The 26,723-nt window shown below is 60.3% G+C and overlaps 1 protein-coding gene across 1 annotated transcript; it reads right to left on the bottom strand.

Moving 5' to 3' along the window:
- Positions 1–205: 205 nt before the first annotated feature.
- Positions 206–26,723, bottom strand: ROBO3 (roundabout guidance receptor 3). Its single transcript, XM_054176050.1, is given in 26 exon segments — positions 206–420; positions 501–605; positions 684–758; positions 838–944; positions 2,326–2,493; positions 2,565–2,712; positions 3,463–3,672; positions 3,749–3,891; positions 3,973–4,099; positions 4,186–4,414; positions 4,416–4,658; positions 5,138–5,250; positions 9,337–9,556; positions 9,640–9,758; positions 10,311–10,489; positions 10,571–10,739; positions 10,831–10,912; positions 11,558–11,769; positions 11,848–12,019; positions 12,564–12,688; positions 12,770–12,897; positions 13,432–13,570; positions 13,648–13,768; positions 13,853–14,010; positions 15,061–15,387; positions 26,585–26,723. Coding segments are annotated over 26 exon segments (4,173 nt in total).

The following is a 26,723-nucleotide window of genomic DNA, read 5'->3' as shown; positions in this document are numbered from 1 at the left end:
TCTCCAGAGCCCTCATCCCTCCCTGCGCATCCTGGTCCCTCCCAGCTGTCCCTGTCCCACCCTGAGCCTGTCCCTCCTCGTTCTGCCACTGGCTCTGTGCAGCCCTATTTCCGTTGTGCCACTCCAAAATTAAAGACTATCCCACTCGTCCCCTCCATGTCCCCATCCCCGGGTCCCCGACCCTGCCACCACGTCGCCCTCCTCCTCATCGCTTCTCCTGCGTCGGACAGGGAAATGAGGGCCCCGGGCGGCGGCGATGTCCGGTCCCCTGGCCGCGGTCCGCCGGCGTCCGACTGCGCCCCGAGCCGTGCCCGCGGGAGCTGCCGGAGCCGCGGGAGGAGACGCTGCCCGTGGTGGAGCAGCTGCCGGACACCTGCCCTCGGGGCAGGCCGGAGGGTTTGACGTAGGGGATGACGTCATCTGCGAGGGAAGGGGACAAGGATGGGGTCCGGAGGTGACACCCCAGAAGGGTGCCCGACGGTCGACAGCTTCGGCCTTACCGCCGCGGGGGGGCTGCTGCGGGGGCACCTTGCGCTCGGCCCCGCTCGGCTCCGGCTCCGGCACCAGGGTCTGGCCCGGCGGTGGCAGCGGTGGCGGCGGCAGGTCTGCGGTTGGAGGGGGGAGGAGAAGGTTGAGCCCCACCATGCGCCACCCCCTGGACCCTCTTGGTGACTCCGCCTCACCTCCTTGCGGCTTTTCCCGGCGGTAGCGGTTTCGAGGCTTCGGGCGGCTCCGGGGCGGCTCCCGACGGCTTTTCCCTGCGGGGTGGCGGCGGCGTCAGGGCCTCCCCGGGGCCGGTGGCCCCACCGAAAAAAACCTGACCCCACCGGGGCTCACCTGTGCCAGGGGCGCGGCGGGATCGGGGCGGGTGGCCCTCGCTGGCATCAGGACTCGACGGGGGGCTGGGTGCTCGCGGGGGCGTGGCGGTGCCCGGGGGGAGTCTCCTGGCAAAGAGGGGCAGGGGGTGAAGCTGGGGCGGGGTGCCAGGAGCGGGGGTTGGTGGGCACCAAACCGGTGCCAGGGAAAGCCAGAGCGACACAGCTGGAGGGGAATGGTACAGATGGGCTGGAGAGCCACAGCTGGATGGCAGCTGCACGGCAGGGCTTGTGATGGGCAGCGGGGGGAGGGCGGTGGCACAGAGGGGTGGCAAGACCACAACTGGATCACAACTACAGGGAGCAGGGTTGTGATGGCACAGCTGGAGCTCGATTGCACATCTGGAGGCCAGCTGGATTGCAGCAGCACAGCTGGATTGCAACCACATAACTGGATTACAGGTGTTGAGCTGGCTCGCGGCACAGCTGGACTGCAGTCACACAGCTGGATTGCATGGCTGAGTCCCAGCAGGGTTGGACTGCAGCTGCACAGCCTGATTGCAAACACACATCTGGATCACAGCACAGCTGCATTGTAATAGAGTTGGATCAAAATGCAGCTGGATTTCAGTGCACATCTGGGTTGTAACCGCACAGCTGGATCTTGGTGGTATGCCAGCACTGTGATGGCACAGCTGGATCATGGCAGAGCCAGGTGGTGACTGCACATCTGGGTGACAACGTCCCAGCCAGCTTGTGACAATGCATCTGCATCATGGTGGCACAGCTGGATTGTCACACCATGACAGCACAGCTGGAGCACAGCCAGCCAGCAGGGCTGGATGGTGACAGTGAGGACAGATCACAAAGGGCCATCTGGGCAGTGGTGGCACATCCAGGTCCCACTGGCACCACCCAGACTCCAATGGCACCCTGATGGCACAGCTGGGCCAGGACAGCACAGCAGGATCGTGACCGCACAGCTGGGTTGTGATGGGGCAGGCAGACCCCAGCGGGACAGTGAAACCCTGGTGGGACATCTGGACTCCAGTGACACAGCCAGATCACAGGGGCAGGGCAAGACTGGGTGCTGACAACATGGATGGATCACAATAGGACACCCAGGGTGTGGTGGGACATCTGGACCCCACTGGGGCATCTGGAGCTCAGTGACACAGCCAGGGATGGGTGGTGACAACATGGCTGCATTGCAATGGGACAGCAGGACCCCAGCGGGACATTTGGACTCCAATGGCACAGCTGGACCATGAGGGTCCTGTAGGGCCCAGTTATGACATGACTGGATCATGATGGGACACCCAGGGGGACATTTGGACCCTGCTGGGGCACCTGGACCCCAGTGGCACAGCTGGACCAAGATGCTACGGCAGGGCTGGTGGTGACAACACGGACGGATCACGGTGGACACCTGGATGCCAACAGCACATCCAGACCCCGGTGGGACATCAGACCCTCGACACGGCCAGCCCCAGCAGGGCACATCTCCTACCAGGGCAGGCGGGGGCTGTCGGGGCCGCGCGGGCGGGGGGCGTCCTCGGGGGCGCGGGGGGACGGCGTCAGCGTGGCCGTGGACCGGCAGCCGGAGGAGGCAGTGGGAGACGACGCAGCGGTGGCACAGGGAACATCCTCACCAGGGTACCACTGCCCTGTGCCCAACCTGTGAGGTGGGGGTCGCAGGGTGGATGCTGGGGCCAGCATGTCCTGGGCACCCCAGGCTGCCACACTTACTCTTGGGCTGCCTCTTCCTCTTCCTCCTCCTCTTCCTCCTCCTGAGTGCACTGGCTGAGCTCGCTGGCCGAGGGCGGGGGGGGCAGCAGCTCTGTCCAGCTCACCACTGGGGGTTTCACTGCCTGCCCCAACCTCTTCCCTTTGGCCCCTGTGGAAGGATTATGGAATCACAGAATCATGGAATTGTCTGGGTTGGAAAAGACCTTTCAGATCATGGAGTCCAATCCTTAACTGCCCCCACCCACGGCCAGGGCACCACCAAACCAGGTCCCTCAGCACCACACCTCCAGGGCTCTGAAAAACCTCCAGGATGGGGAATCCACCACTGCCCTGGGCAGCCTGGGCCAGGCCTTGAGAACCCTCCAGGGGATGAAATTGTTCCTCATGGCCAAGCTGAACCTCCCCTGGGGCAACCTGAGGCCATTGCCTCTTCTCCTGTCCCTTGTTCCGTGGGAGCAGAGCCCAACCCCCACCTGGCTCCAGCCTCCTTGCAGGGAGCCGCAGAGAGCAAGGAGGTCTCCCTCAGCCTCCTCTGCTCCAGCCTCACCACCCCCAGCTCCCTCAGCTGCTCCTCCCCAGCCCTCTTCTCCACACCCTTCCCCAGCTTCCTTGCCCTTCCCTGGCCCTGCTGCAGCCTCTCAAGGTCCTGCTGGGAGGCAGCAGCCCAGAGCTGAAGGCAGCACTCCAGGGGTGGCCTCAGCAGTGCCCAGCCCAGGGGCACAATCCCTGCCCTGCTCCTGCTGCCCACAGCATTGCTGCTGCAGGCCAGGCTGCTGGTGGCCTTCTTGCCCAGCTGGGCACCCCCTGGTTCAGTGAAGCCCAGGGCAGGGGGCTGCATAGAAGAGACAGTGCCGAGAGAGTGCCACCAGCACCTGTATGTCCCTCCCACCTGTCCTACCTTGCTCAGTCCAGCCTCGGGGTGCCTGTGGGGTTGGGACATCCATTGGCTGGGGACCCCCCCCGGGGTAGGGTGTCCCATGGTGTGAGAAGGGCCGGGGGAAGGTGTGGAGCTCCTCAGCACCCACCTCGATGGTGCTGTACACCGGCCCCTCGCCGGCACCCGCCCCAAACTGCTCGGTCTGGGCGATGTATCTGCTGATGCCAGCATCTGCACCGGGCAACCGCAACAGTCAGGGCTGACCATGTTCCCCCCTCAAGCCACCCACCCCGTGATGACCTCTCACCGTTGTAGTATCTTTCGGTGGTGCCCAAGCAAGCGGTGGCTGCAACACCACTGCCACCACCACTGCCACCACCACTGCCAGCACCACTGCCAGCACCACGCCAGGTGTCTGCCAGCCACGGGTAACCAGCACTGGCAGCTGCCCTGCAAGGAGACAGGGTGAAGGGGTGCTGGTGGTCGGCACTGGGGGTCTTGGGGAGGTTAAGGGATACTGGGAGGGGGTACCTGGGGCTGCCGCGCGCCGGAGCTGGGAAGGCAACTGTGGAAAGAGGTGAGGGTGAGGGTGAGGAAGGGCCACGCCGCGTCCCCGCGGCACCTAGGGGCTTACCGGTGGGCGTATAGGCGAAGGACGCTGCAAAGAGAGGGGCGGTGGGCACATGGAGGGGTGAAGGGTGCCAGGGGTACGGGGGAGGTCCCACGGGTAGCACCCCCCAGTACCGGTGAAGTGGCTGAGCTCCTTCTTCCTCCGGCGTCGGCCGTAGAGCCAGGCGGCGAAGGCGGCGAGCAGCAGCCAGCAGGCGCCGCCGACGCCGGCGATGAAGGCCGGGCGCGTGGCCAGCTCCGCCCAGCGCTCCGCCAGCCTGCGGCCGCGCCCCGGGCCCGCGTCCCGCTCCGACGGCGCCGCTGCGGGGACAGCGCGCACGGGCCGGTGGGGGTGTCCGGGAGCCGACCCCCAGCACCGGGGCGGCCACAGCTGCACGGCCCCGGCCCGTGGCAGCGGTTGTGCCGAGAGACTCACCGATGTGGATGGGGACGGGAGCGCTGCGGATGCCGACGCCGGCACCGGTGGCGGCAGCGACTTCGGCACGGTAAGGGACACCGGGGACCAGGCCCCGCAACACTGTCGCCAGCACCGTCCCCTCCACGCTCTGGTTGATGTGAAAGCGACTCTCGTTGCCCAGGCACCAAATCTGGGGAGCGGGGAGAGTGATGGGGGACACCCATGGGGGCACCATGGCATGGTGTCACAGGGGGCACCCATGGGGACATGGAATCACAGAATGGCTCAGGTTGGAAGGGACCTCAGAGCTCATCTCCTGCCATGCGCAGGGACACTTCTCAGCCAGACCCAGCTGCTCAAGGCCTCATCCAGCCTGGCCTTGAACACCAGGCTGGCACAGGGGACGCGTGATGGAGATGGGACCCACAGAGACACCACAGCATGGCACCATGGAGGGATCATCCCTGAGGGTGCCATGGGGCACAACTTGACATGGGGTCACGGTGAGGAACCCACGGGACATCATCACGAGGTGTCACAGGGAGCACACCCACGAGGACACCATGACCCGGCGTCATGGGGAGGACAATGCCACAGGTGGCAGTACTGTGGCAGAGTTTGGCGGAGGGCAGAGGAGCCCTACCACGTGCCCACCGCCGCTGCCCTTACCCGGTAGTCCCGGATGACGCCGTTCTGCTCGGCCGGCGGCGGCGGCTGCCAGGAGATGCGGACGCTGGTGCCGTTCCCGGCCACGCTGACAGCCCTGGGGGGGGCGCTGGGAGCTGACGGGGACACAGGTGGGATGTCCTGCATGGGGTGTCCCCACAGACCCCAACACTCCTCACCCCCACCCACCCCCCACAGGGGGCAACAGGGCACGCATGGCACTGTCAGGGCTGTGCACACAGCTCCATGCACACACACCACACACAGCTCCATGTGTGCAGACACACCAGACACACAGCTCCATGTGTGCACACACCACACACACACACACAGCTCCATGCACACACACCACACACAGCTCCATGTGTGCACACACACCACACAGCACCATGTGTGCACACACCACACACACAGCTCCATGCACACACACCACACAGCTCCATGTGTGCACACACCACACACACAGCTCCATGTGTGCACACACACCACACACACAGCTCCATGCACACACACCACACACATAGCTTCATGCACACACACCACACACAGCTCCATGTGTGCACACACCACACACACAGCTCCATGTGTGCACACACACCACACACACAGCTCCATGCACACACCACACACAGCTCCATGGTGCACACACCACACACAGCTCCATGCACACACACCACACACAGCTCCATGTGTGCACACACCACACACACAGCTCCATGCGTGCACACACCACACACACAGCTCCATGCGTGCACACACCACACACAGCTCCATGCACACACACACCACACACAGCTCCATGTGCGCACACACCACACACAGCTCCATGCACACACACCACACACAGCTCCATGTGCGCACACACCACACACACAGCTCCATGCACACACACCACACACACAGCTCCATGTGTGCACACACCACACACACAGCTCCATGTGCGCACACACCACACACAGCTCCATGCACACACACCACACACAGCTCCATGTGTGCACACACCACACACACAGCTCCATGTGTGCACACACCACACACAGCTCCATGCGTGCACACACCACACACACAGCTCCATGTGTGCACACACCACACACAGCTCCATGCACACACACCACACACACAGCTCCGTGCGTGCACACACCACACACACAGCTCCATGCACACACACCACACACACAGCTCCATGCACACACACCACACACACAGCTCCGTGCGTGCACACACCACACACACAGCTCCATGCGTGCACACACCACACACACAGCTCCATGCGTGCACACACCACACACACAGCTCCATGTGTGCACACACCACACACAGCTCCATGTGTGCACACACACCACACACATAGCTCCATGTGTGCACACACACCACACACACAGCTCCATGTGTGCACACACCACACACAGCTCCATGCACACACACCACACACATAGCTCCATGCACACACACCACACACAGCTCCATGTGTGCACATACCACACACACAGCTCCATGTGTGCACACACACCACACACACAGCTCCATGTGTGCACACACCACACACACAGCTCCATGTGTGCACATACCACACACACAGCTCCATGTGTGCACACACACCACACACACAGCTCCATGTGTGCACACACACCACACACACAGCTCCATGTGTGCACACACCACACACAGCTCCATGCACACACACCACACACATAGCTCCATGCACACACACCACACACAGCTCCATGTGTGCACATACCACACACACAGCTCCATGTGTGCACACACCACACACAGCTCCATGTGTGCACACACCACACACACAGCTCCATGTGTGCACACACACCACACACAGCTCCATGTGTGCACACACCACACACATAGCTCCATGCACACACACCACACACACAGCTCCGTGCGTGCACATACCACACACACAGCTCCATGTGTGCACACACACCACACACACAGCTCCATGCGTGCACACACCACACACACAGCTCCATGTGTGCACACACACCACACACACAGCTCCATGTGTGCACACACCACACACACAGCTCCATGTGTGCACACACCACACACAGCTCCATGCACACACACCACACACATAGCTCCATGCACACACACCACACACACAGCTCCATGCGTGCACACACCACACACACAGCTCCATGTGTGCACACACCACACACAGCTCCATGCACACACACCACACACATAGCTCCATGCACACACACCACACACACAGCTCCATGCGTGCACACACACCACACACAGCTCCATGTGTGCACACACCACACACATAGCTCCATGCACACACACCACACACACAGCTCCATGTGTGCACACACCACACACATAGCTCCATGCACACACACCACACACACAGCTCTGTGCGTGCACATACCACACACACAGCTCCCTGTGTGCACACACACCACACACACAGCTCCATGCGTGCACACACCACACACACAGCTCCATGTGTGCACACACACCACACACACAGCTCCATGCGTGCACACACCACACACACAGCTCCGTGCACACACACCACACACATAGCTCCATGCACACACACCACACACACAGCTCCGTGCGTGCACATACCACACACACAGCTCCATGTGTGCACACACACCACACACACAGCTCCGTGCGTGCACATACCACACACACAGCTCCATGTGTGCACACACACCACACACACAGCTCCATGTGTGCACACACCACACACAGCTCCATGCACACACACCACACACACAGCTCCATGTGTGCACACACACCACACACACAGCTCCATGTGTGCACACACACAATACACACAGCTCCATGCGTGCACACACCACACACACAGCTCCCTGTGTGCACACACACCACACACACAGCTCCATGTGTGCACACACACAACACACACAGCTCCATGCGTGCACACACCACACACACAGCTCCATGTGTGCACACACCACACACAGCTCCATGCACACACACCACACACACAGCTCCGTGCGTGCACATACCACACACACAGCTCCATGTGTGCACACACACAACACACACAGCTCCATGCACACACACCACACACACAGCTCCATGTGTGCACACACACAACACACACAGCTCCATGCACACACACCACACACACAGCTCCATGTGTGCACACACACAACACACACAGCTCCATGCACACACACCACACACACAGCTCCATGTGTGCACACACACAACACACACAGCTCCATGCACACACACCACACACACAGCTCCATGTGTGCACACACACAACACACACAGCTCCATGCACACATACCACACACACAGCTCCATGTGTGCACACACACAACACACACAGCTCCATGTGTGCACACACCACACACACAGCTCCGTGCGTGCACACACCACACACACAGCTCCATGTGTGCACACACACCACACACAGCTCCATGTGTGCACACACCACACACACAGCTCCATGTGTGCACACACCACACACAGCTCCATGCACACACACCACACACACACCTCCGTGCGTGCACATACCACACACACAGCTCCATGTGTGCACACAACACACACAGCTCCATGTGTGCACACATGCATATGTGCACACTCATGCACACCTATGACATTCATGCACACACATGCATTCCCATGCACACCCAGCTCCATGTGTGCACACACATGCACACAGCTCCATGCACACATGCACACACAGCTCCATGTGTGCACACACATGCACACAGCTCCATGCACACATGCACACCCAGCTCCATGTGTGCACACACATGCACACAGCTGTATGCACACATGCACACCCAGCTCCATGTGTGCACACACATGCACACAGCTGTATGCACACATGCACACCCAGCTCCATGTGTGCACACACATGCACACAGCTGTATGCACACATGCACACCCAGCTCCATGTGTGCACACACATGCACACAGCTCTATGCACACATGCACACACAGCTCCATGTGTGCACACACATGCACACAGCTCTATGCACACATGCACACCCAGCTCCATGTGTGCACACACATGCACACAGCTCCATGCACACATGCACACACAGCTCCATGTGTGCACACACATGCACACAGCTCCATGCACACATGCACACCCAGCTCCATGTGTGCACACACATGCACACAGCTCTATGCACACATGCTCACACATGCACACCCAGCTCTGTGCACGCCTCCTCCACACTCACCCGCCTCGGGGGTGCGCAGGGCGCGCACGGCGCTGTCGGGACCCTGGAGGTGCCTGAAGTAGGCTCTGACCTTCACCTCGTAGTCCTGGCCGCGGCGCAGCTCGGTGAGCAGCGCCCCGCGCTCCGCCGGCTCCCGCCCCGCCCGCGCCTCCTCCCAGCGCCCGCCGCGCCGCCGGCACAGCACCCGGAAGCCCTGGAGGAAGGCTGCTTGGTGCTCCACCTGAGGACCCGAGAGGAGGGTGGGTTGGGTGGGAGCAGATGGGCACTGGGGGCCCTGCGCTGGTGGCGGGGTGGAGCACTCACGGTCCAAGAGAGGCGGACGGTGCCCAGTGGCAGCACCACGGGCTCCTGGAGGTGCACGGTCACTTGTGCCAGCTCCTGTTGGACCTGATCGAGGTCCGGCTCTTGCTGTGTGGGGCTTGCTTCTGCCCAAAATAGGAGAGGGTGGTGGGTCCGTGGGCACCTCCACTGATGTCAGCAAGTGGGAATGCCACGGGGACACCATATTCCTGTGGTGGATCCGTGGACGTATGCGTTGGCATCATTGGGTGGGGATGCCCCCAAGGGTGCTGTGTGCGCTGGCACCTCCATCAGCATCAGCAGGAGACAGAGCCAAAGGCGGCTGGTGCTGGACACCACTCATGTCACCAGCTGAGGAGGCACCCAAAGTGATGGATGCAAAAGCATCTCTGCCTCGGTGTCAGCAAGAGGAGATGGACCCGAGGGTGGTGGGTGCATGGGCACCTCCATCAGCACCACCAGTCAGGGCTGCACACAAGCATGGTGGGTCCATGGCACCTCCACTGCTGTCACCGAGCAGGGGTGCACTCAGGGGCAGTGGGTCCATGGCACCTCCACTGCTGTCACCAAGCAGGGGTGCACTCAGGGGCAGTGGGTCCATGGCACCTCCACTGCTGTCACCAAGCAGGGGTGCACTCAGGGGCAGTGGGTCCATGGGCACTCACCAGTGCCACCTGGGGTCTCACCTCGGGTCTGCACAGGCTCCGAGGCGCCGCTGGGGTCGCTGAGCCCATAGGCATTGGCTGCCCTCACCATGAAGAGGTAGACAGTGCCGGGGGCCAGGCCGCTCACCGTGTAGGTCTCACCCTCTATGCCAGCTGCCACCGTCTGCCATGGGCCACCCACTGCCTGGCTGTTGGAGCACAGAGGTGACCCATGGTGGGGTGGCACCAGGCCACCACGTCACACGCCTGGAGCCAGGTTTGTGTGATACCTGAAAGCCTCCACTACGTAGGAGGTGACCGCAGCGGCGCCGCTGTCCTCATTCCCTTTCCAGCTCAGGGTGACGCTGCTTTGGGTGACGTTGGTGACCACAGGGGGTGAGGGTGGCCCCGGGAGGACACTGGGCTTAGGGGAAGGTGGGAAGAGCTCAGGTCTGTCACCTGTGGGGTGATACATGGAGACCTGGGGTGGCTTTGTCCCCAGAGCCACGGTGTCCCTGGTGCTGTGATGTCCCTGTCACCTGTCACCCACCTTGCACCTCCAGGGTGCTGCCCCAGCGTGTCTCACCCACAGAGCTGGAGGCCACGCACTCGTAGTGCCCGGAGTCTGTCACCTGCAAGGGGAACAGCTCCTGCCCCATCACCCTGGCACCTTGGCACCCACCACACTTTGTGCCCACCACCCCTTGCATCCACCATCCTTTAAACTCACCACCCCTTGCATCCACCATCCCTTGTACCCACCACCCCTTGCATCCACCACCCCTTGCACCCACCACCCCTTGCACCCAACCATCCCTTGCACCCACCATCCTTTAAACTCACCACCCCTTGCATCCACCACCCCTTGCATCCACCACCCCTTGCACCCACCACCCCTTGCACCCAACCATCCCTTGCACCCACCACCCCTTAAACTCACCACCCCTTGCATCCACCACCCCTTGTACCCACCACCCTTTGCACCCACCATCCCTTGCACCCACCATCCCTTAAACTCACCACCCCTTGCATCCACCACCCCTTGCACCCACCACCCCTGGTACCCACCACCCTTTGTACTCACCACCCCTTGCATCCACCACCCCTTGTACCCACCACCCTTTGCACCCACCATCCCTTGCACCCACCACCCCTTGTACCCACCACCCCTTGAGCACCCAGCCCACTTTGCACCCACATCCCTGAACGCCACACTCCTGCCCCCCAGGTGCCCGCGGTGGGTGGGTGCCCTGAGCCCCTGCGCCGGGCCGGCTCACCCGGAGCTCGCTGATCTCCAGAGTGCCATTCTCCAGCAGGTTGATGCGGGGTTCAGCGCCCACCAGGACGCTTCCATCCTTCAGCCACCTCACGCTGCCCGGGGGATCCCCGTCACCCACCCGACACGGCAGCCACGCCGTAGTCCCCACAGGCAGCACCGTCCGGTTGGCGAGGTCGCGGTGGTCCGGCGGCGGGAAGTGCTCGGCCGAAGCTGCGGTGAAGAGGAGCTGCGTGGGACGCAGCGTTCGGTGCCGAGCTGTGCCCGTTCGCCGCCGGCACCGGCACTCACCAGCTGCCACCCGCAGCCGAGCCTTGGCCAGGACGCTGCCGGCCACGCTGATGGCCTGGCACTGGTACGAGCCGGCGTCGGAGGGCTGTACCTCGGTGATGGTGATGGCACCCCCCGGGCTGACCGAAACCCGGCTCGGGGAGGGCGAGGGCTGGCCCGGGAACAGCAGCGTCTGGGGAGGGACCGGGATGAGTGAGGAAGGTCGTCTGGGAACAGGAATGGGATGAGGATGGGCGCTGGAATGAGGATATGGATGGGGATAGAAAGGAGAATGGAGATGTGAACAGGGACAAAAATAGGGATGTGGACAAACATAGGAACAGGGATGGGGATAGAGACAGGAATGGGGACAAGGATGGGATGAGAGTGGGATTGGACAGGGACAGGAATAGGAATGAAGATACAGGGATGGGGATGAAGATGGGAACTGGGCTGGACACGGAGACAGGAACAAGGATGGGGATGGGACAGAGGTGGGATGGGGATGAGGATGGGATGGAGACAGGGATGGAGTTTGACATGGGAACAGTGATGGGGATAGGGATCAGGAGGGGATGGAAATGGGGATGGGATGAAGATGAGAAAGGCATGGAGACAGAGCTGGGGTGGGGATGGGGACAAGAATAGGGTTGGAGATAAGGATGTGAACAGGGAAAGTGACAGAAATGAGGATGATGATGATGCAGGCAGGGGTGGGGACAGTGGCAGGGACAGACCTGGCTGCCCTCCTTCTGCCAGAAGACGGCGGGTGGTGGGTTGCCCTTGCTCTGGCACTGGAAGGTGACGCTCTGGCCGGGGCTGACTGTCTGGTCGCGGGGCCCTGTGATGAGCTGGGGGGGCACTGGGGCAGCGTTGGGGAGAGAAGGCTCACCTGGCTGTCGCCAGCACCCATGGGTGCTCCACACAGGGATCGCCCCCTTACCGTGTACGGTGAGGGTGCCCGACGCCTCCGACCTGCCCACGCTGTTGTCGGCCACGCAGGTGTAGGTGCCCTCATCCTCCGGGCGCAGGCGGCGCAGCCGCAGGGTGTTGTCCGGCAGCACCTCCCACCTGCAACGCCGCGGGGGGCAGGGGGCGGATGTGGGACGGGGGTGTGGCGGGGATGCGGGATGGGATGGGCCTGTGGAATGGGATGGGGAATCGGGATGTGACCGGGATATGGGGTGAGGGCATAGGGTGTGCTGGAGGACGGGGATGGGGTGGGGAATTGGGTTGTGGTGGGGATGGGAAACAGGAATGTGGGATCGGATGGGATGGGATGAGGATGTGGTTGGGATGTGGGGTGTGATGGGAATGTGATGGGGGTGTTGGTGTGACGGGGGCGTGGGGGTGTGTTGGGGGGGTGGGGTGTGAGGAGGGCGCAAGATGGGATGGAGGTGTGGGATGAAGATGGGACGTGGGACATGATAGGGACGTGGGATGTGATGATGATGTGGGATGTCATGAGGTTGGAGAATCCCACGGGGTTGTGGGATGCAGTGCAGATACCTGATGGCACGGGGATGCAATGGGGCTGCAAGACACTCTGAGCACTCCAGCCTGGCTCTGGCATCCACCACGCCAGCCCCAGCACCCACCACTCACCTTCCTGGTGGCATCTCGCCGTCCTCCTTGCGCCAGCGAGCTGCCGGCCGGGGGTCCCCCAGCACCTCACAGGGAAACTCTGCCGTCCCCTCCACCAGCACTGCCTGGTTGAGTGGCCTCTTGCCAAATGCTGGGCGCTCTGCGGGGCAGCCATCAGTCCTGCTGGGGTGGCACCCAGCTCCCTGTGACACCCCCGAAGTGACATCCCCCACTCACCAAAGACCACCAGCTCAGCCGGCTCGCTGTCCCTCTCGCCCACCACGTTGGTGGCTACGCAGACGTAGACCCCAGCGTCGCTCTTGCGGGTGCTGGCCAGCATCAGCTTCCCACCACGGATCTACCGAGCAGCTCGGGTCAGCCAGGGCAGGGCGGAGAGACCTTCCCCAACCCCTACCTGTGGGGACGCCCCCGTGCCCCTCACCGTCAGGCGCTCGTCCCTGTCGCTGAGGCGGGCACCATCCTTCTTCCAGGAGACACTGGGCTCGGGGTGGCCCCGCGGGGGGACGCACTCCAGGACTGCGGGTTCCCCTGCCGCCACCACCACGTCCCCTGGGGGCTGTCGGAAGTCGTCCCGGAGCACTGGGGACAGGGTGGGGGGAGGTGACATCATCAGCCCCCCTGCAGGCTCCTCACCCCTGGTGCAGGGCAGCTCCCAGCATGGAGGGGGCTCAGGGCTGGTGATCCAGGGCTGTGCCTCCCCCCAATCCAGCCCCACTCCCCCTGAAAACACCCAAGGGTGACACCAGGGGAGGCCGGAGGGGGACACCTGGCACACAAATCTCAGGGACTGCGACTTGGGTGAGAGAATTTTAACTGATTTTCAACGATTTTTCAGACTTTTTCCTGTGTTCTCAGCTGCTTTTCGCTGACTTTGATCTCTCTCATTGCTTTCTGGCCCTTCCCATTCCCGCTGCTTTTCCGCGGGTTTCATTCTTTCCGTTTATTTTCCTTTCCCTTCATTTATTCTCTTTTGCTTTCACCGATTGCCAGTTAGTTTCCAATTCTTTTCACTGATTTCTATTTCTCTTCAATTTACTTGAATTTCCTTTCACTTCTTTCCCATTATTTTGACTCATTTTCCTTTCCATCATTTTCGAGGACTCTCTTTTTTTAATTTATTTTCACTTATTTTTACTACTTCCCTTTGATTTTCAATCATTTTCACATCGTTAACCTTCAAATGTTTTAATTCATTTCCACTTATTTTCATTTCTTTCCGTTTCTTTCCCCTTCTATTTACTTTTTCCCTTCTTTTGTCTTATTTCCCATTCTTTTCACTTCTTTTCATTTCTTTGTTTCACTTATTTCCAGTTGTTTTCACTTATTTTTATATCTTTTCCCTTGTTTTCATGTCTTTTGCTGTATTTTCTCTTATTTTCAGCCCTTTTTACATTTCTTTCCACTTCTTTTAATTCCCTTTCCCTCCCTGTCCAGCGGGTTTACTTATTTTCATTTATCTTCATTTATCTTCATTTATTTTCCCGCGTTTTCACTTATTTTCAATTCTGTTGACTATTTTCGTTTTATTTTCACTTCTTTTCGCTTTCCTTTTCTTTCTTTCCGCTCTGTTTTGACCATTTCCACCCCACGGAGCCGCTGCCAGCCCCTGCACCGCCCCCAGCCCCTCACCGGCCACCTCCAGCGACGCGTTCCTGCTGGTGGCCTCCCCCAGGTAGTTTCTGGCCACGCAGACGTAGACCCCCTCGTCGGGTTTGCCTCGCCGCCCGTGGAGGATGCGGAGGAAGAAGAGCGACCCCCCCGGCAGGAGGGTGCGGTGGGAGCGGGGGTCCTCCCGGTCCGTCTCCACCCGCTCCCCGTCCTTGTACCACTCCACGGCGGGTGAGGGGCGACCTTCAGCCTTGCAGCTCAGCGTGGCCGGTTCCCCCTTGGAGACCAGGAGATCCGTGGGGTGCTCCACGATGCGGGGCGCTGTGTCCTCCAGCGGCGGGTAGGACTCTGCCGAGAAGAAAGGAGGAGGTGGTCCTGAAAGCCCTCCTAGGGAGGTGCTTGTGGGGGGAGTCTGAGCATCCTCCACCAGCTCCTACAGCTCTCTCCCGGATGCAGAAGCTGCTTGGCTTGGTGAAGAGGAGGTGAGATGAGGTGAGGCCAGGTCTCAGACCACTTTATTCTCCTCCAGGAGATGAGATGACCACTGGGTGAGAAGTGGTGCAGCCAGATCTCAGCCCAGTGGATTCCCCACGCCCAGGAAATGAGATGAAGTGGGGCCAGGTCTTGGCCCAGAGTTTCCCCCACCATGGTGAGTCCTGGTGTGGTGGGAGCAGGACCAGGAGGAGCCTGTTAGACCTCAGACGTATCGGAACAAGGACGGGGGACAGAGCAGCTCCCCTCCCAGAGACATCCCTTTTCCTCCCGGATTCCAGATGGGTGTCCTTGGGGAAAAAGTGAGGCTAAGGGGGATGAGGCTAAAGGGATTGAGGTTTAGGGGGTTGAGGCTCAGGGGATTGAGGCTCAGGGGGTTGAGTGGGCTCAGGCTCAGGGGGTTCAGGTTCAGGGGTTCAGGCTCAGGGGCTCAGGCACAGGGGGTTCAGCCTCAGGGGGTTCAGGTTCAGGGGGTTCAGCCTCAGGGGTTCAGGCTCAGGGGTTCAGGTTCGGGGGTTCAGGCTCAGGGGGTTCAGGTTCAGGGGGCTCAGGCTCAGGGGGTTCAGGTTCAGGGGGTTCAGCCTCAGGGGTTCAGGCTCAGGGGTTCAGGTTCGGGGGTTCAGGCTCAGGGGGCTCAGGTTCAGGGGGCTCAGGCTCAGGGGTTCAGGTTCAGGGGGCTCAGGCTCAGGGGGCTCAGGTTCAGGGGGCTCCAGCTCAGGGGGTTCAGGTTCGGGGGTTCAGGTTCAGGGGTTCAGCCTCAGGGGGTTCAGGTTCGGGGGTTCAGGCTCAGGGGATTCAGGTTCGGGGGTTCAGGCTCAGGGGGTTCAGCCTCAGGGGGTTCAGGTTCGGGGGGTTCAGGCTCAATGGCTTTGTGCTAAATTCCTGCAGATTTCCCCCCCCTGCTCAGCTGCTGATTTTCTGCGGCTGTGACACCAGCTTGCAGAAAGCTCTTAATTTGGGGTTAAAGTGCCCCAGACTGGGGCTGTGCGGCTGTCACGCGCAAGTGGGAATTAACAAACGCTCATTAATTAACGCTGGGGTAATTAATTAGTGCTCGTTACTGCTGGGGTCCGGCTGGCTGGGCCCAGCTGTGCCCCCAGTGCCACCGCGGCTGGCCCTGCGGCTCAGGCTTGCACTCCCTGCATGCCACCGCCGGCACACGGCACACGTGTGCGCGGGCACGGGGCGCAGGCAGCAGCACGCTGACACACACGGGGAGGCGCACACACAGCCAGGCGTGCATCTGCACACACATCTGCACACACACATCCTAGTGGGGTGCAGCAGCCAGTGCCTAACCACGTCCCTGAGCAGCCACACACAGGCACTCGTGCACACACATGCTCACACACGTGCACACTGCTCCATGCACACACATGCACACAGTGCCATGCATGCTCACACACGTGCACATTGCTCCATGCACACAGTGCCATGCATGCTCACACACGTGCACACTGCTCCGTGCACACAGTGCCATGCATGCTCACACACGTGCACACCGCTCCATGCACACAGTGCCGTGCATGCTCACACACGTGCACACTGCTCCGTGCACACAGTGCCATGCATGCTCACACACGTGCACACTGCTCCGTGCACACAGTGCCATGCATGCTCACACACGTGCACACTGCTCCGTGCACACAGTGCCATGCATGCTCACACACGTGCACACTGCTCCATGCACACACATGCACACAGTGCCATGCATGCCCACACACGTGCACACTGCTCCGTGCACACAGTGCCATGCATGCTCACACACGTGCACACTGCTCCATGCACACAGTGCCATGCATGCTCACACACGTGCACACTGCTCCATGCACACAGTGCCATGCATGCCCACACACGTGCACACTGCTCCATGCACACAGTGCCATGCATGCTCACACACGTGCACACTGCTCCGTGCACACACATGCACACAGTGCCATGCATGCTCACACACGTGCACACTGCTCCGTGCACACAGTGCCATGCATGCCCACACACGTGCACACTGCTCCATGCACACAGTGCCATGCATGCCCACACACGTGCACACTGCTCCATGCACACACATGCACACAGTGCCATGCATGCTCACACACGTGCACACTGCTCCATGCACACACATGCACACAGTGCCATGCATGCTCACACACGTGCACACTGCCCCATGCACACACATGCACACAGTGCCATGCATGCTCACACACGTGCACACTGCTCCATGCACACAGTGCCATGCATGCCCACACACGTGCACACTGCTCCATGCACACACATGCACACAGTGCCGTGCATGCTCACACACGTGCACACTGCTCCATGCACACACATGCACACAGTGCCATGCATGCTCACACACGTGCACACTGCTCCGTGCACACAGTGCCATGCATGCTCACACACGTGCACACTGCCCCATACACACACATGCACACAGTGCCATGCATGCTCACACACATGCACACTGCTCCATGCACACAGTGCCATGCATGCTCACACACGTGCACACTGCTCCGTGCACACACATGCACACAGTGCCATGCATGCTCACACACGTGCACACTGCTCCGTGCACACACATGCACACAGTGCCATGCATGCTCACACACGTGCACACTGCTCCGTGCACACAGTGCCATGCATGCTCACACACGTGCACACTGCCCCATACACACACATGCACACAGTGCCATGCATGCTCACACACATGCACACTGCTCCGTGCACACAGTGCCATGCATGCTCACACACGTGCACACTGCTCCGTGCACACACATGCACACAGTGCCATGCATGCTCACACACATGCACACTGCTCCATGCACACACATGCACACAGTGCCATGCATGCTCACACACATGCACACTGCTCCATGCACACACATGCACACAGTGCCATGCATGCTCACACACATGCACACTGCTCCGGCACACAATGCACACAGTGCCATGCATGCTCACACACAGTGCACACTGCTCCGTGCACACACATGCACACAGTGCCATGCATGCTCACACACGTGCACACTGCTCCATGCACACATGCACACAGTGCCATGCATGCTCACACACGTGCACACTGCTCCGTGCACACAGTGCCATGCATGCTCACACACGTGCACACTGCTCCGTGCACACACATGCACACAGTGCCATGCATGCTCACACACGTGCACACTGCTCCGTGCACACAGTGCCATGCATGCTCACACACGTGCACACTGCCCATACACACACATGCACACAGTGCCATGCATGCTCACACACATGCACACTGCTCCGTGCACACAGTGCCATGCATGCTCACACACGTGCACACTGCCCCATACACACACATGCACACAGTGCCATGCATGCTCACACACATGCACACTGCTCCATGCACACAGTGCCATGCATGCTCACACACGTGCACACTGCTCCGTGCACACACATGCACACAGTGCCATGCATGCTCACACACATGCACACTGCTCCATGCACACACAGTGCCATGCATGCTCACACACATGCACACTGCTCCATGCACACACATGCACACAGTGCCATGCATGCTCACACACGTGCACACTGCTCCGTGCACACAGTGCCATGCATGCTCACACACGTGCACACTGCTCCATGCACACACATGCACACAGTGCCATGCATGCTCACACACGTGCACACTGCTCCGTGCACACAGTGCCATGCATGCTCACACACGTGCACACTGCTCCATGCACACACATGCACACAGTGCCATGCATGCTCACACACATGCACACTGCTCCTGCACACATGCATGCATGCACACAGTGCACACTGCTCCTGCACACAGTGCCATGCATGCTCACACACTGCACACTGCCCATGCACACACATGCACACAGTGCCATGCATGCTCACACACGTGCACACTGCTCCGTGCACACAGTGCCATGCATGCTCACACACGTGCACACTGCTCCGTGCACACACATGCACACAGTGCCATGCATGCTCACACACGTGCACACTGCTCCGTGCACACACATGCACACAGTGCCATGCATGCTCACACACGTGCACACTGCTCCATGCACACAGTGCCATGCATGCTCACACACGTGCACACTGCTCCATGCACACAGTGCCATGCATGCTCACACACGTGCACACTGCTCCATGCACACACATGCACACAGTGCCATGCATGCTCACACACGTGCACACTGCTCCATGCACACAGTGCCACGCATGCTCACACACGTGCACACTGCTCCGTGCACACACATGCACACAGTGCCATGCATGCTCACACACGTGCAACACTGCTCCGTGCACACAGTGCCATGCATGCTCACACACGTGCACACTGCTCCGTGCACACAGTGCCATGCATGCTCACACACGTGCACACTGCTCCATGCACACACATGCACACAGTGCCATGCATGCTCACACACGTGCACACTGCTCCATGGACACAGTGCCATGCATGCTCACACACGTGCACACTGCTCCGTGCACACAGTGCCATGCATGCTCACACACGTGCACACTGCTCCCTGCACACACATGCACACAGTGCCATGCATGCTCACACACGTGCACACTGCTCCATGCACACAGTGCCATGCATGCTCACACACGTGCACACTGCTCCGTGCACACAGTGCCATGCATGCTCCACACACGTGCACACTGCTCCATGCACACACATGCACACAGTGCCATGCATGCTCACACACGTGCACACTGCTCCGTGCACACACATGCACACAGTGCCATGCATGCTCACACACGTGCACACTGCTCCATGCACAACAGTGCCATGCATGCCTCACACACGTGCACACTGCTCCATGCACACACATGCACACAGTGCCATGCATGCTCACACATGTGCACACTGCTCCGTGCACACAGTGCCATGCATGCTCACACACGTGCACACTGCCCCATACACACACATGCACACAGTGCCATGCATGCTCACACACGTGCACACTGCTCCATGCACACAGTGCCATGCATGCTCACACACGTGCACACTGCTCCGTGCACACACATGAACACAGTGCCATGCATGCTCACACACACGTGCACACTGCTCCATGCACACAGTGCATGCATGCTCACACACGTGCACACTGCTCCATGCACAACAGTGCCATGCATGCTCACACACGTGCACACTGCTCCATGCACACAGTGCCATGCATGCTCACACACGTGCACACTGCTCCATGCACACACATGCACACAGTGCCATGCATGCTCACACACGTGCACACTGCTCCGTGCACACAGTGCCATGCATGCTCACACACGTGCACACTGCTCCGTGCACACAGTGCCATGCATGCTCACACACGTGCACACTTGCTCCGTGCACACAGTGCCATGCATGCTCACACACGTGCACACTGCCCCGTGCACACAGTGCCATGCATGCTCACACACGTGCACACTGCCCATGCACACAGTGCCATGCATGCTCACACACGTGCACACTGCTCCGTGCACACAGTGCCATGCTATGCTCACACACGTGCACCACTGCCCCATGCACACAGTGCCATGCATGCTCACACACGTGCACACTGCACCGTGCACACACATGCACACAGTGCCATGCATGCTCACACACGTGCACCACTGTTCCATGCACACTGCTCCGTGCACACAGTGCCATGCATGCTCACACACGTGCACACTGCCCCGTGCACACAGTGCCATGCATGCTCACACACGTGCACACTGCTCCATGCACACAGTGCCATGCATGCTCACACACGTGCACACTGCTCCGTGCACACAGTGCCATGCATGCTCACACACGTGCACACTGCTTCCGTGCACACAGTGCCATGCATGCTCACACACGTGCACACTGCTCCATGCACACACATGCACACAGTGCCATGCATGCTCACACACGTGCACACTGCTCCGTGGCACACAGTGCCATGCATGCTCACACACGTGCACACTGCTCCGTGCACACAGTGCCATGCATGCTCACACACGTGCACACTGCTCCGTGCACACTGTGCCATGCATGCTCACACACGTGCACACTGCTCCGTGCACACACATGCACACAGTGCCATGCATGCTCACACACGTGCACACTGCTCCATGCACACAGTGCCATGCATGCTCACACACGTGCACACTGCTCCATGCACACAGTGCCATGCATGCTCACACACGTGCACACTGCTCCATGCACACAGTGCCATGCATGCTCACACACATGCACACTGCTCCATGCACACAGTGCCATGCATGCTCACACACGTGCACACTGCTCCGTGCACACAGTGCCATGCATGCTCACACACGTGCACACTGCTCCGTGCACACAGTGCCATGCATGCTCACACACGTGCACACTGCTCCATGCACACAGTGCCATGCATGCTCACACACGTGCACACTGCTCCGTGCACACAGTGCCATGCATGCTCACACACGTGCACACTGCCCCATGCACACAGTGCCATGCATGCTCACACACGTGCACACTGCTCCATGCACACACGTGCACACAGTGCCATGCATGCCCACACACGTGCACACTGCTCCATGCACACACATGCACACAGTGCCATGCATGCTCACACACGTGCACACTGCTCCATGCACACACATGCACACAGTGCCATGCATGCTCACACATGTGCACACTGCTCCGTGCACACAGTGCCATGCATGCTCACACACGTGCACACTGCCCCATACACACACATGCACACAGTGCCATGCATGCTCACACACGTGCACACTGCTCCATGCACACAGTGCCATGCATGCTCACACACGTGCACACTGCTCCGTGCACACACATGAACACAGTGCCATGCATGCTCACACACGTGCACACTGCTCCATGCACACAGTGCCATGCATGCTCACACACGTGCACACTGCTCCATGCACACAGTGCCATGCATGCTCACACACGTGCACACTGCTCCGTGCACACACATGCACACAGTGCCATGCATGCTCACACACGTGCACACTGCTCCATGCACACAGTGCCATGCATGCTCACACACGTACACACTGCTCCGTGCACACACATGCACACAGTGCCATGCATGCTCACACACGTGCACACTGCTCCATGCACACAGTACCATGCATGCTCACACACGTACACACTGCTCCGTGCACACACATGCACACAGTGCCATGCATGCTCACACACGTGCACACTGCTCCATGCACACAGTGCCATGCATGCTCACACACGTGCACACTGCTCCGTGCACACACATGCACACAGTGCCATGCATGCTCACACACGTGCACACTGCTCCGTGCACACAGTGCCATGCATGCTCACACACGTGCACACTGCTCCGTGCACACAGTGCCATGCATGCTCACACACGTGCACACTGCTCCGTGCACACACATGCACACAGTGCCATGCATGCTCACACACGTGCACACTGCTCCATGCACACACGTGCACACAGTGCCATGCATGCTCACACACGTGCACACTGCTCCGTGCACACACATGCACACAGTGCCATGCATGCTCACACACGTGCACACTGCTCCATGCACACAGTGCCATGCATGCTCACACACGTGCACACTGCTCCGTGCACACAGTGCCATGCATGCTCACACACGTGCACACTGCTCCATGCACACAGTGCCATGCATGCTCACACACGTGCACACTGCTCCATGCACACAGTGCCATGCATGCTCACACACGTGCACACTGCTCCATGCACACACATGCACACAGTGCCATGCATGCTCACACACGTGCACACTGCCCCGTGCACACAGTGCCATGCATGCTCACACACGTGCACACTGCTCCGTGCACACAGTGCCACGCATGCTCACACACGTGCACACTGCACCGTGCACACACATGCACACAGTGCCATGCATGCTCACACACGTGCACACTGCTCCGTGCACACAGTGCCATGCATGCTCACACACGTGCACACTGCCCCGTGCACACAGTGCCATGCATGCTCACACACGTGCACACTGCTCCATGCACACAGTGCCATGCATGCTCACACACGTGCACACTGCTCCGTGCACACAGTGCCATGCATGCTCACACACGTGCACACTGCCCCATGCACACAGTGCCATGCATGCTCACACACGTGCACACTGCACCGTGCACACACATGCACACAGTGCCATGCATGCTCACACACGTGCACACTGTTCCATGCACACTGCTCCGTGCACACAGTGCCATGCATGCTCACACACGTGCACACTGCCCCGTGCACACAGTGCCATGCATGCTCACACACGTGCACACTGCTCCATGCACACAGTGCCATGCATGCTCACACACGTGCACACTGCTCCATGCACACAGTGCCATGCATGCTCACACACGTGCACACTGCTCCGTGCACACAGTGCCATGCATGCTCACACACGTGCACACTGCTCCGTGCACACAGTGCCATGCATGCTCACACACGTGCACACTGCTCCGTGCACACTGTGCCATGCATGCTCACACACGTGCACACTGCTCCGTGCACACACATGCACACAGTGCCATGCATGCTCACACACGTGCACACTGCTCCATGCACACAGTGCCATGCATGCTCACACACGTGCACACTGCTCCATGCACACAGTGCCATGCATGCTCACACACGTGCACACTGCTCCATGCACACAGTGCCATGCATGCTCACACACATGCACACTGCTCCATGCACACAGTGCCATGCATGCTCACACACGTGCACACTGCTCCGTGCACACAGTGCCATGCATGCTCACACACGTGCACACTGCTCCGTGCACACAGTGCCATGCATGCTCACACACGTGCACACTGCTCCATGCACACACGTGCACACAGTGCCATGCATGCCCACACACGTGCACACTGCTCCATGCACACACATGCACACAGTGCCATGCATGCTCACACACGTGCACACTGCTCCATGCACACACATGCACACAGTGCCATGCATGCTCACACACGTGCACACGGCTGTGTGCACACACAGCTGCATACACACACATGCACACACGTGCACACAGCTGCACACGAGCACACCGCTGCAGGCACGCACATGCAGGTCTGCTGATACGCAGCCATGCATGCAGCTGCATGCACACCGCTCCATGCATGCTCATACATGCCCCACTCCCACGTTTCTACACCTGCCCGCAGCTCCCCACACCCGTGTGTCCCACCCCTTGCCCCCCTTTTGCTCCAGGGGGGTTCAGGCCGCGTTTGCCCCCCCCCGGGCGCGGGGCTGCGTTGCCATGGGGATGGGATGCGGCTGCCATGGGGACCGGGCAGGATCCTGCGGGGGACCGGACACCCCGTGGCGTGACAGCAGGGTGGGGAGGGCACAGCGGGGGCCGAGGGGGCCGCAGCTGGCCCGGTGGCTAATTGGGCTGAGGAGGGGGGTGAGGCCAGGTCCCCTCCTGCGCCCTGCCAGCTGTGCCAGGACAATGGGGGTCCCGCAGGCGTTTGGGGACACCTCTCCCACTGCCATCGGCCACCCAGAGCCAGCTGGAGGGGGACATGGGATCAAAAACAGGGAGGAAGCTCCAAAACGGCTTAAAATTCAGATGGACACCTCCCTCATCGCCCACCCCCCATCACCCACCCCCCACCCCCGCCGCAGTATCCACAGCTGGCTCGGGGACGCGGCGTCGGTTTGGGGACATGGAGATGGTTTGGGGACGCAGTGTCTCAATCAGCTCAGGGGCTGAGGCTTGGTTTGGGACACAGGAACGCTTTGGATGCGCTCAAGTTCCTCCTGCCCCAGGGACATGAGGCTGCTTTGGAGATATGGGACTGGTCCCAGCTCAGGGTCTGGGGGTGGTCTGGGGACAGGAGGGCAGTCTGGGGATGTTGGGGTCCCTGCTGGCTCAGGGTCACAGGGATCTTTGGGAGTCACAGGACTGGGCTGGGGACACAGGGACAGTCTGGGGACACGTGGCTGGTTTGGAAACCTGGGGTCTCTCCTGGCTCAGCGTCTGGGAGTTGGTTTGTAGACAGTTCTACAATTTAAGGACACCTGGGTCCTTCTGGCTCAGGGACACAGGGCTGCTCTGGGGACAGGAGGATGATCCCCAGCTCGGAGGCTGAGGGGTGGGCACATGGGGCTGTTGTGGGGACACTGAGTTACTCCTGTCTCAGTGTCTAGGGATTGGTTTGGGCACTGAGGGTTGGTTCCATTCCAGGGTGTGGGAATCAGTTTAGGGACACAGAAGTGGTGAGGGGACACAGAGCTTCTCCCAGCTCCAAGTCAGGGGAAGGGTATGAGGGCATGGGGACAGTTTGGGTACGTGGGGCTGCCCTTAGGTCGGGGTCTGTGGGCAGATCCACGGACTTGAGGTCAGTCCCAGTGCACAGTCTGAGGGTCGATGTGCGAGCACGGGGCTAGTTTGGGAAGAGGCAGCGGCTCCTGCTTTGGGATTTGGGGACACGAGGCTGGTTTGGGGACGTTGGGTCTGTCTCATTTTGAGGTCTAGAGGTCGATTTGGGGACATAGAGTTGTTCCCGATCTGGGGACCCGGGGTTGGTCCTGCCTTGAGTCGCAGGGACTGCCCGGGGACGCAGGATCACTCCCGGTTCTCAGCCCAGGGACACCAAGCTGGTGACACTGGTTTGGGGCTGGTTTGGGGACACTGGGTCAGTCTCAGTTTGGGGACATAGAGCCGGTCCTGGTGTGGGGACACGGCGCCGGTGTGGGGCACTCACTGACTGAGAACAGGGGACAGCCTGTGTGGGAACATGGGGCTGATCTGGGGACACCGAGTCAATCCCGATTTGGGACACTGAGCAGCTCTCAGAGTGGGGCCAGGGGGCAGTTTGGCGACCAGGGACCGGTTCCAGTGTGGTCCCGGCCGGGGCTGGGAGTGCCACAGGCTAGTTCCAGCATCACCAGTGGGACCGGGGACCCTGGGACAGCAGGACCGGGGGACAGGGGGACACGGGGATAGCAGAACAGAGGGCTACGGAGGCACAGGGATAGCGGGACAGAGGGAGCGGGGGACATCAGGGCAGGGGCACAGGGGGCTGAGGGGACAGGTCACGTACCGTTGCCGGAGGGCAGCCCGAGCGCGGCGATGGAGCGGTTGATGCCGAGCAGGAGCTGGGAGGAGTTGGAGCCCTCGGTCCCCAGCGAGTCGGCGAAAAGGTTCATCTGCAGCAACGTCTTCAGCAGGTACCGCAGCAT

This window comes from Dryobates pubescens, chromosome 34, assembly GCF_014839835.1.
Source record: "Dryobates pubescens isolate bDryPub1 chromosome 34, bDryPub1.pri, whole genome shotgun sequence".
Classification (NCBI taxonomy): Eukaryota; Metazoa; Chordata; class Aves; order Piciformes; family Picidae; genus Dryobates; species Dryobates pubescens.
Note: the sequence above shows the minus strand (reverse complement) of the source record. Positions and strands in the feature narration are given on the sequence as shown.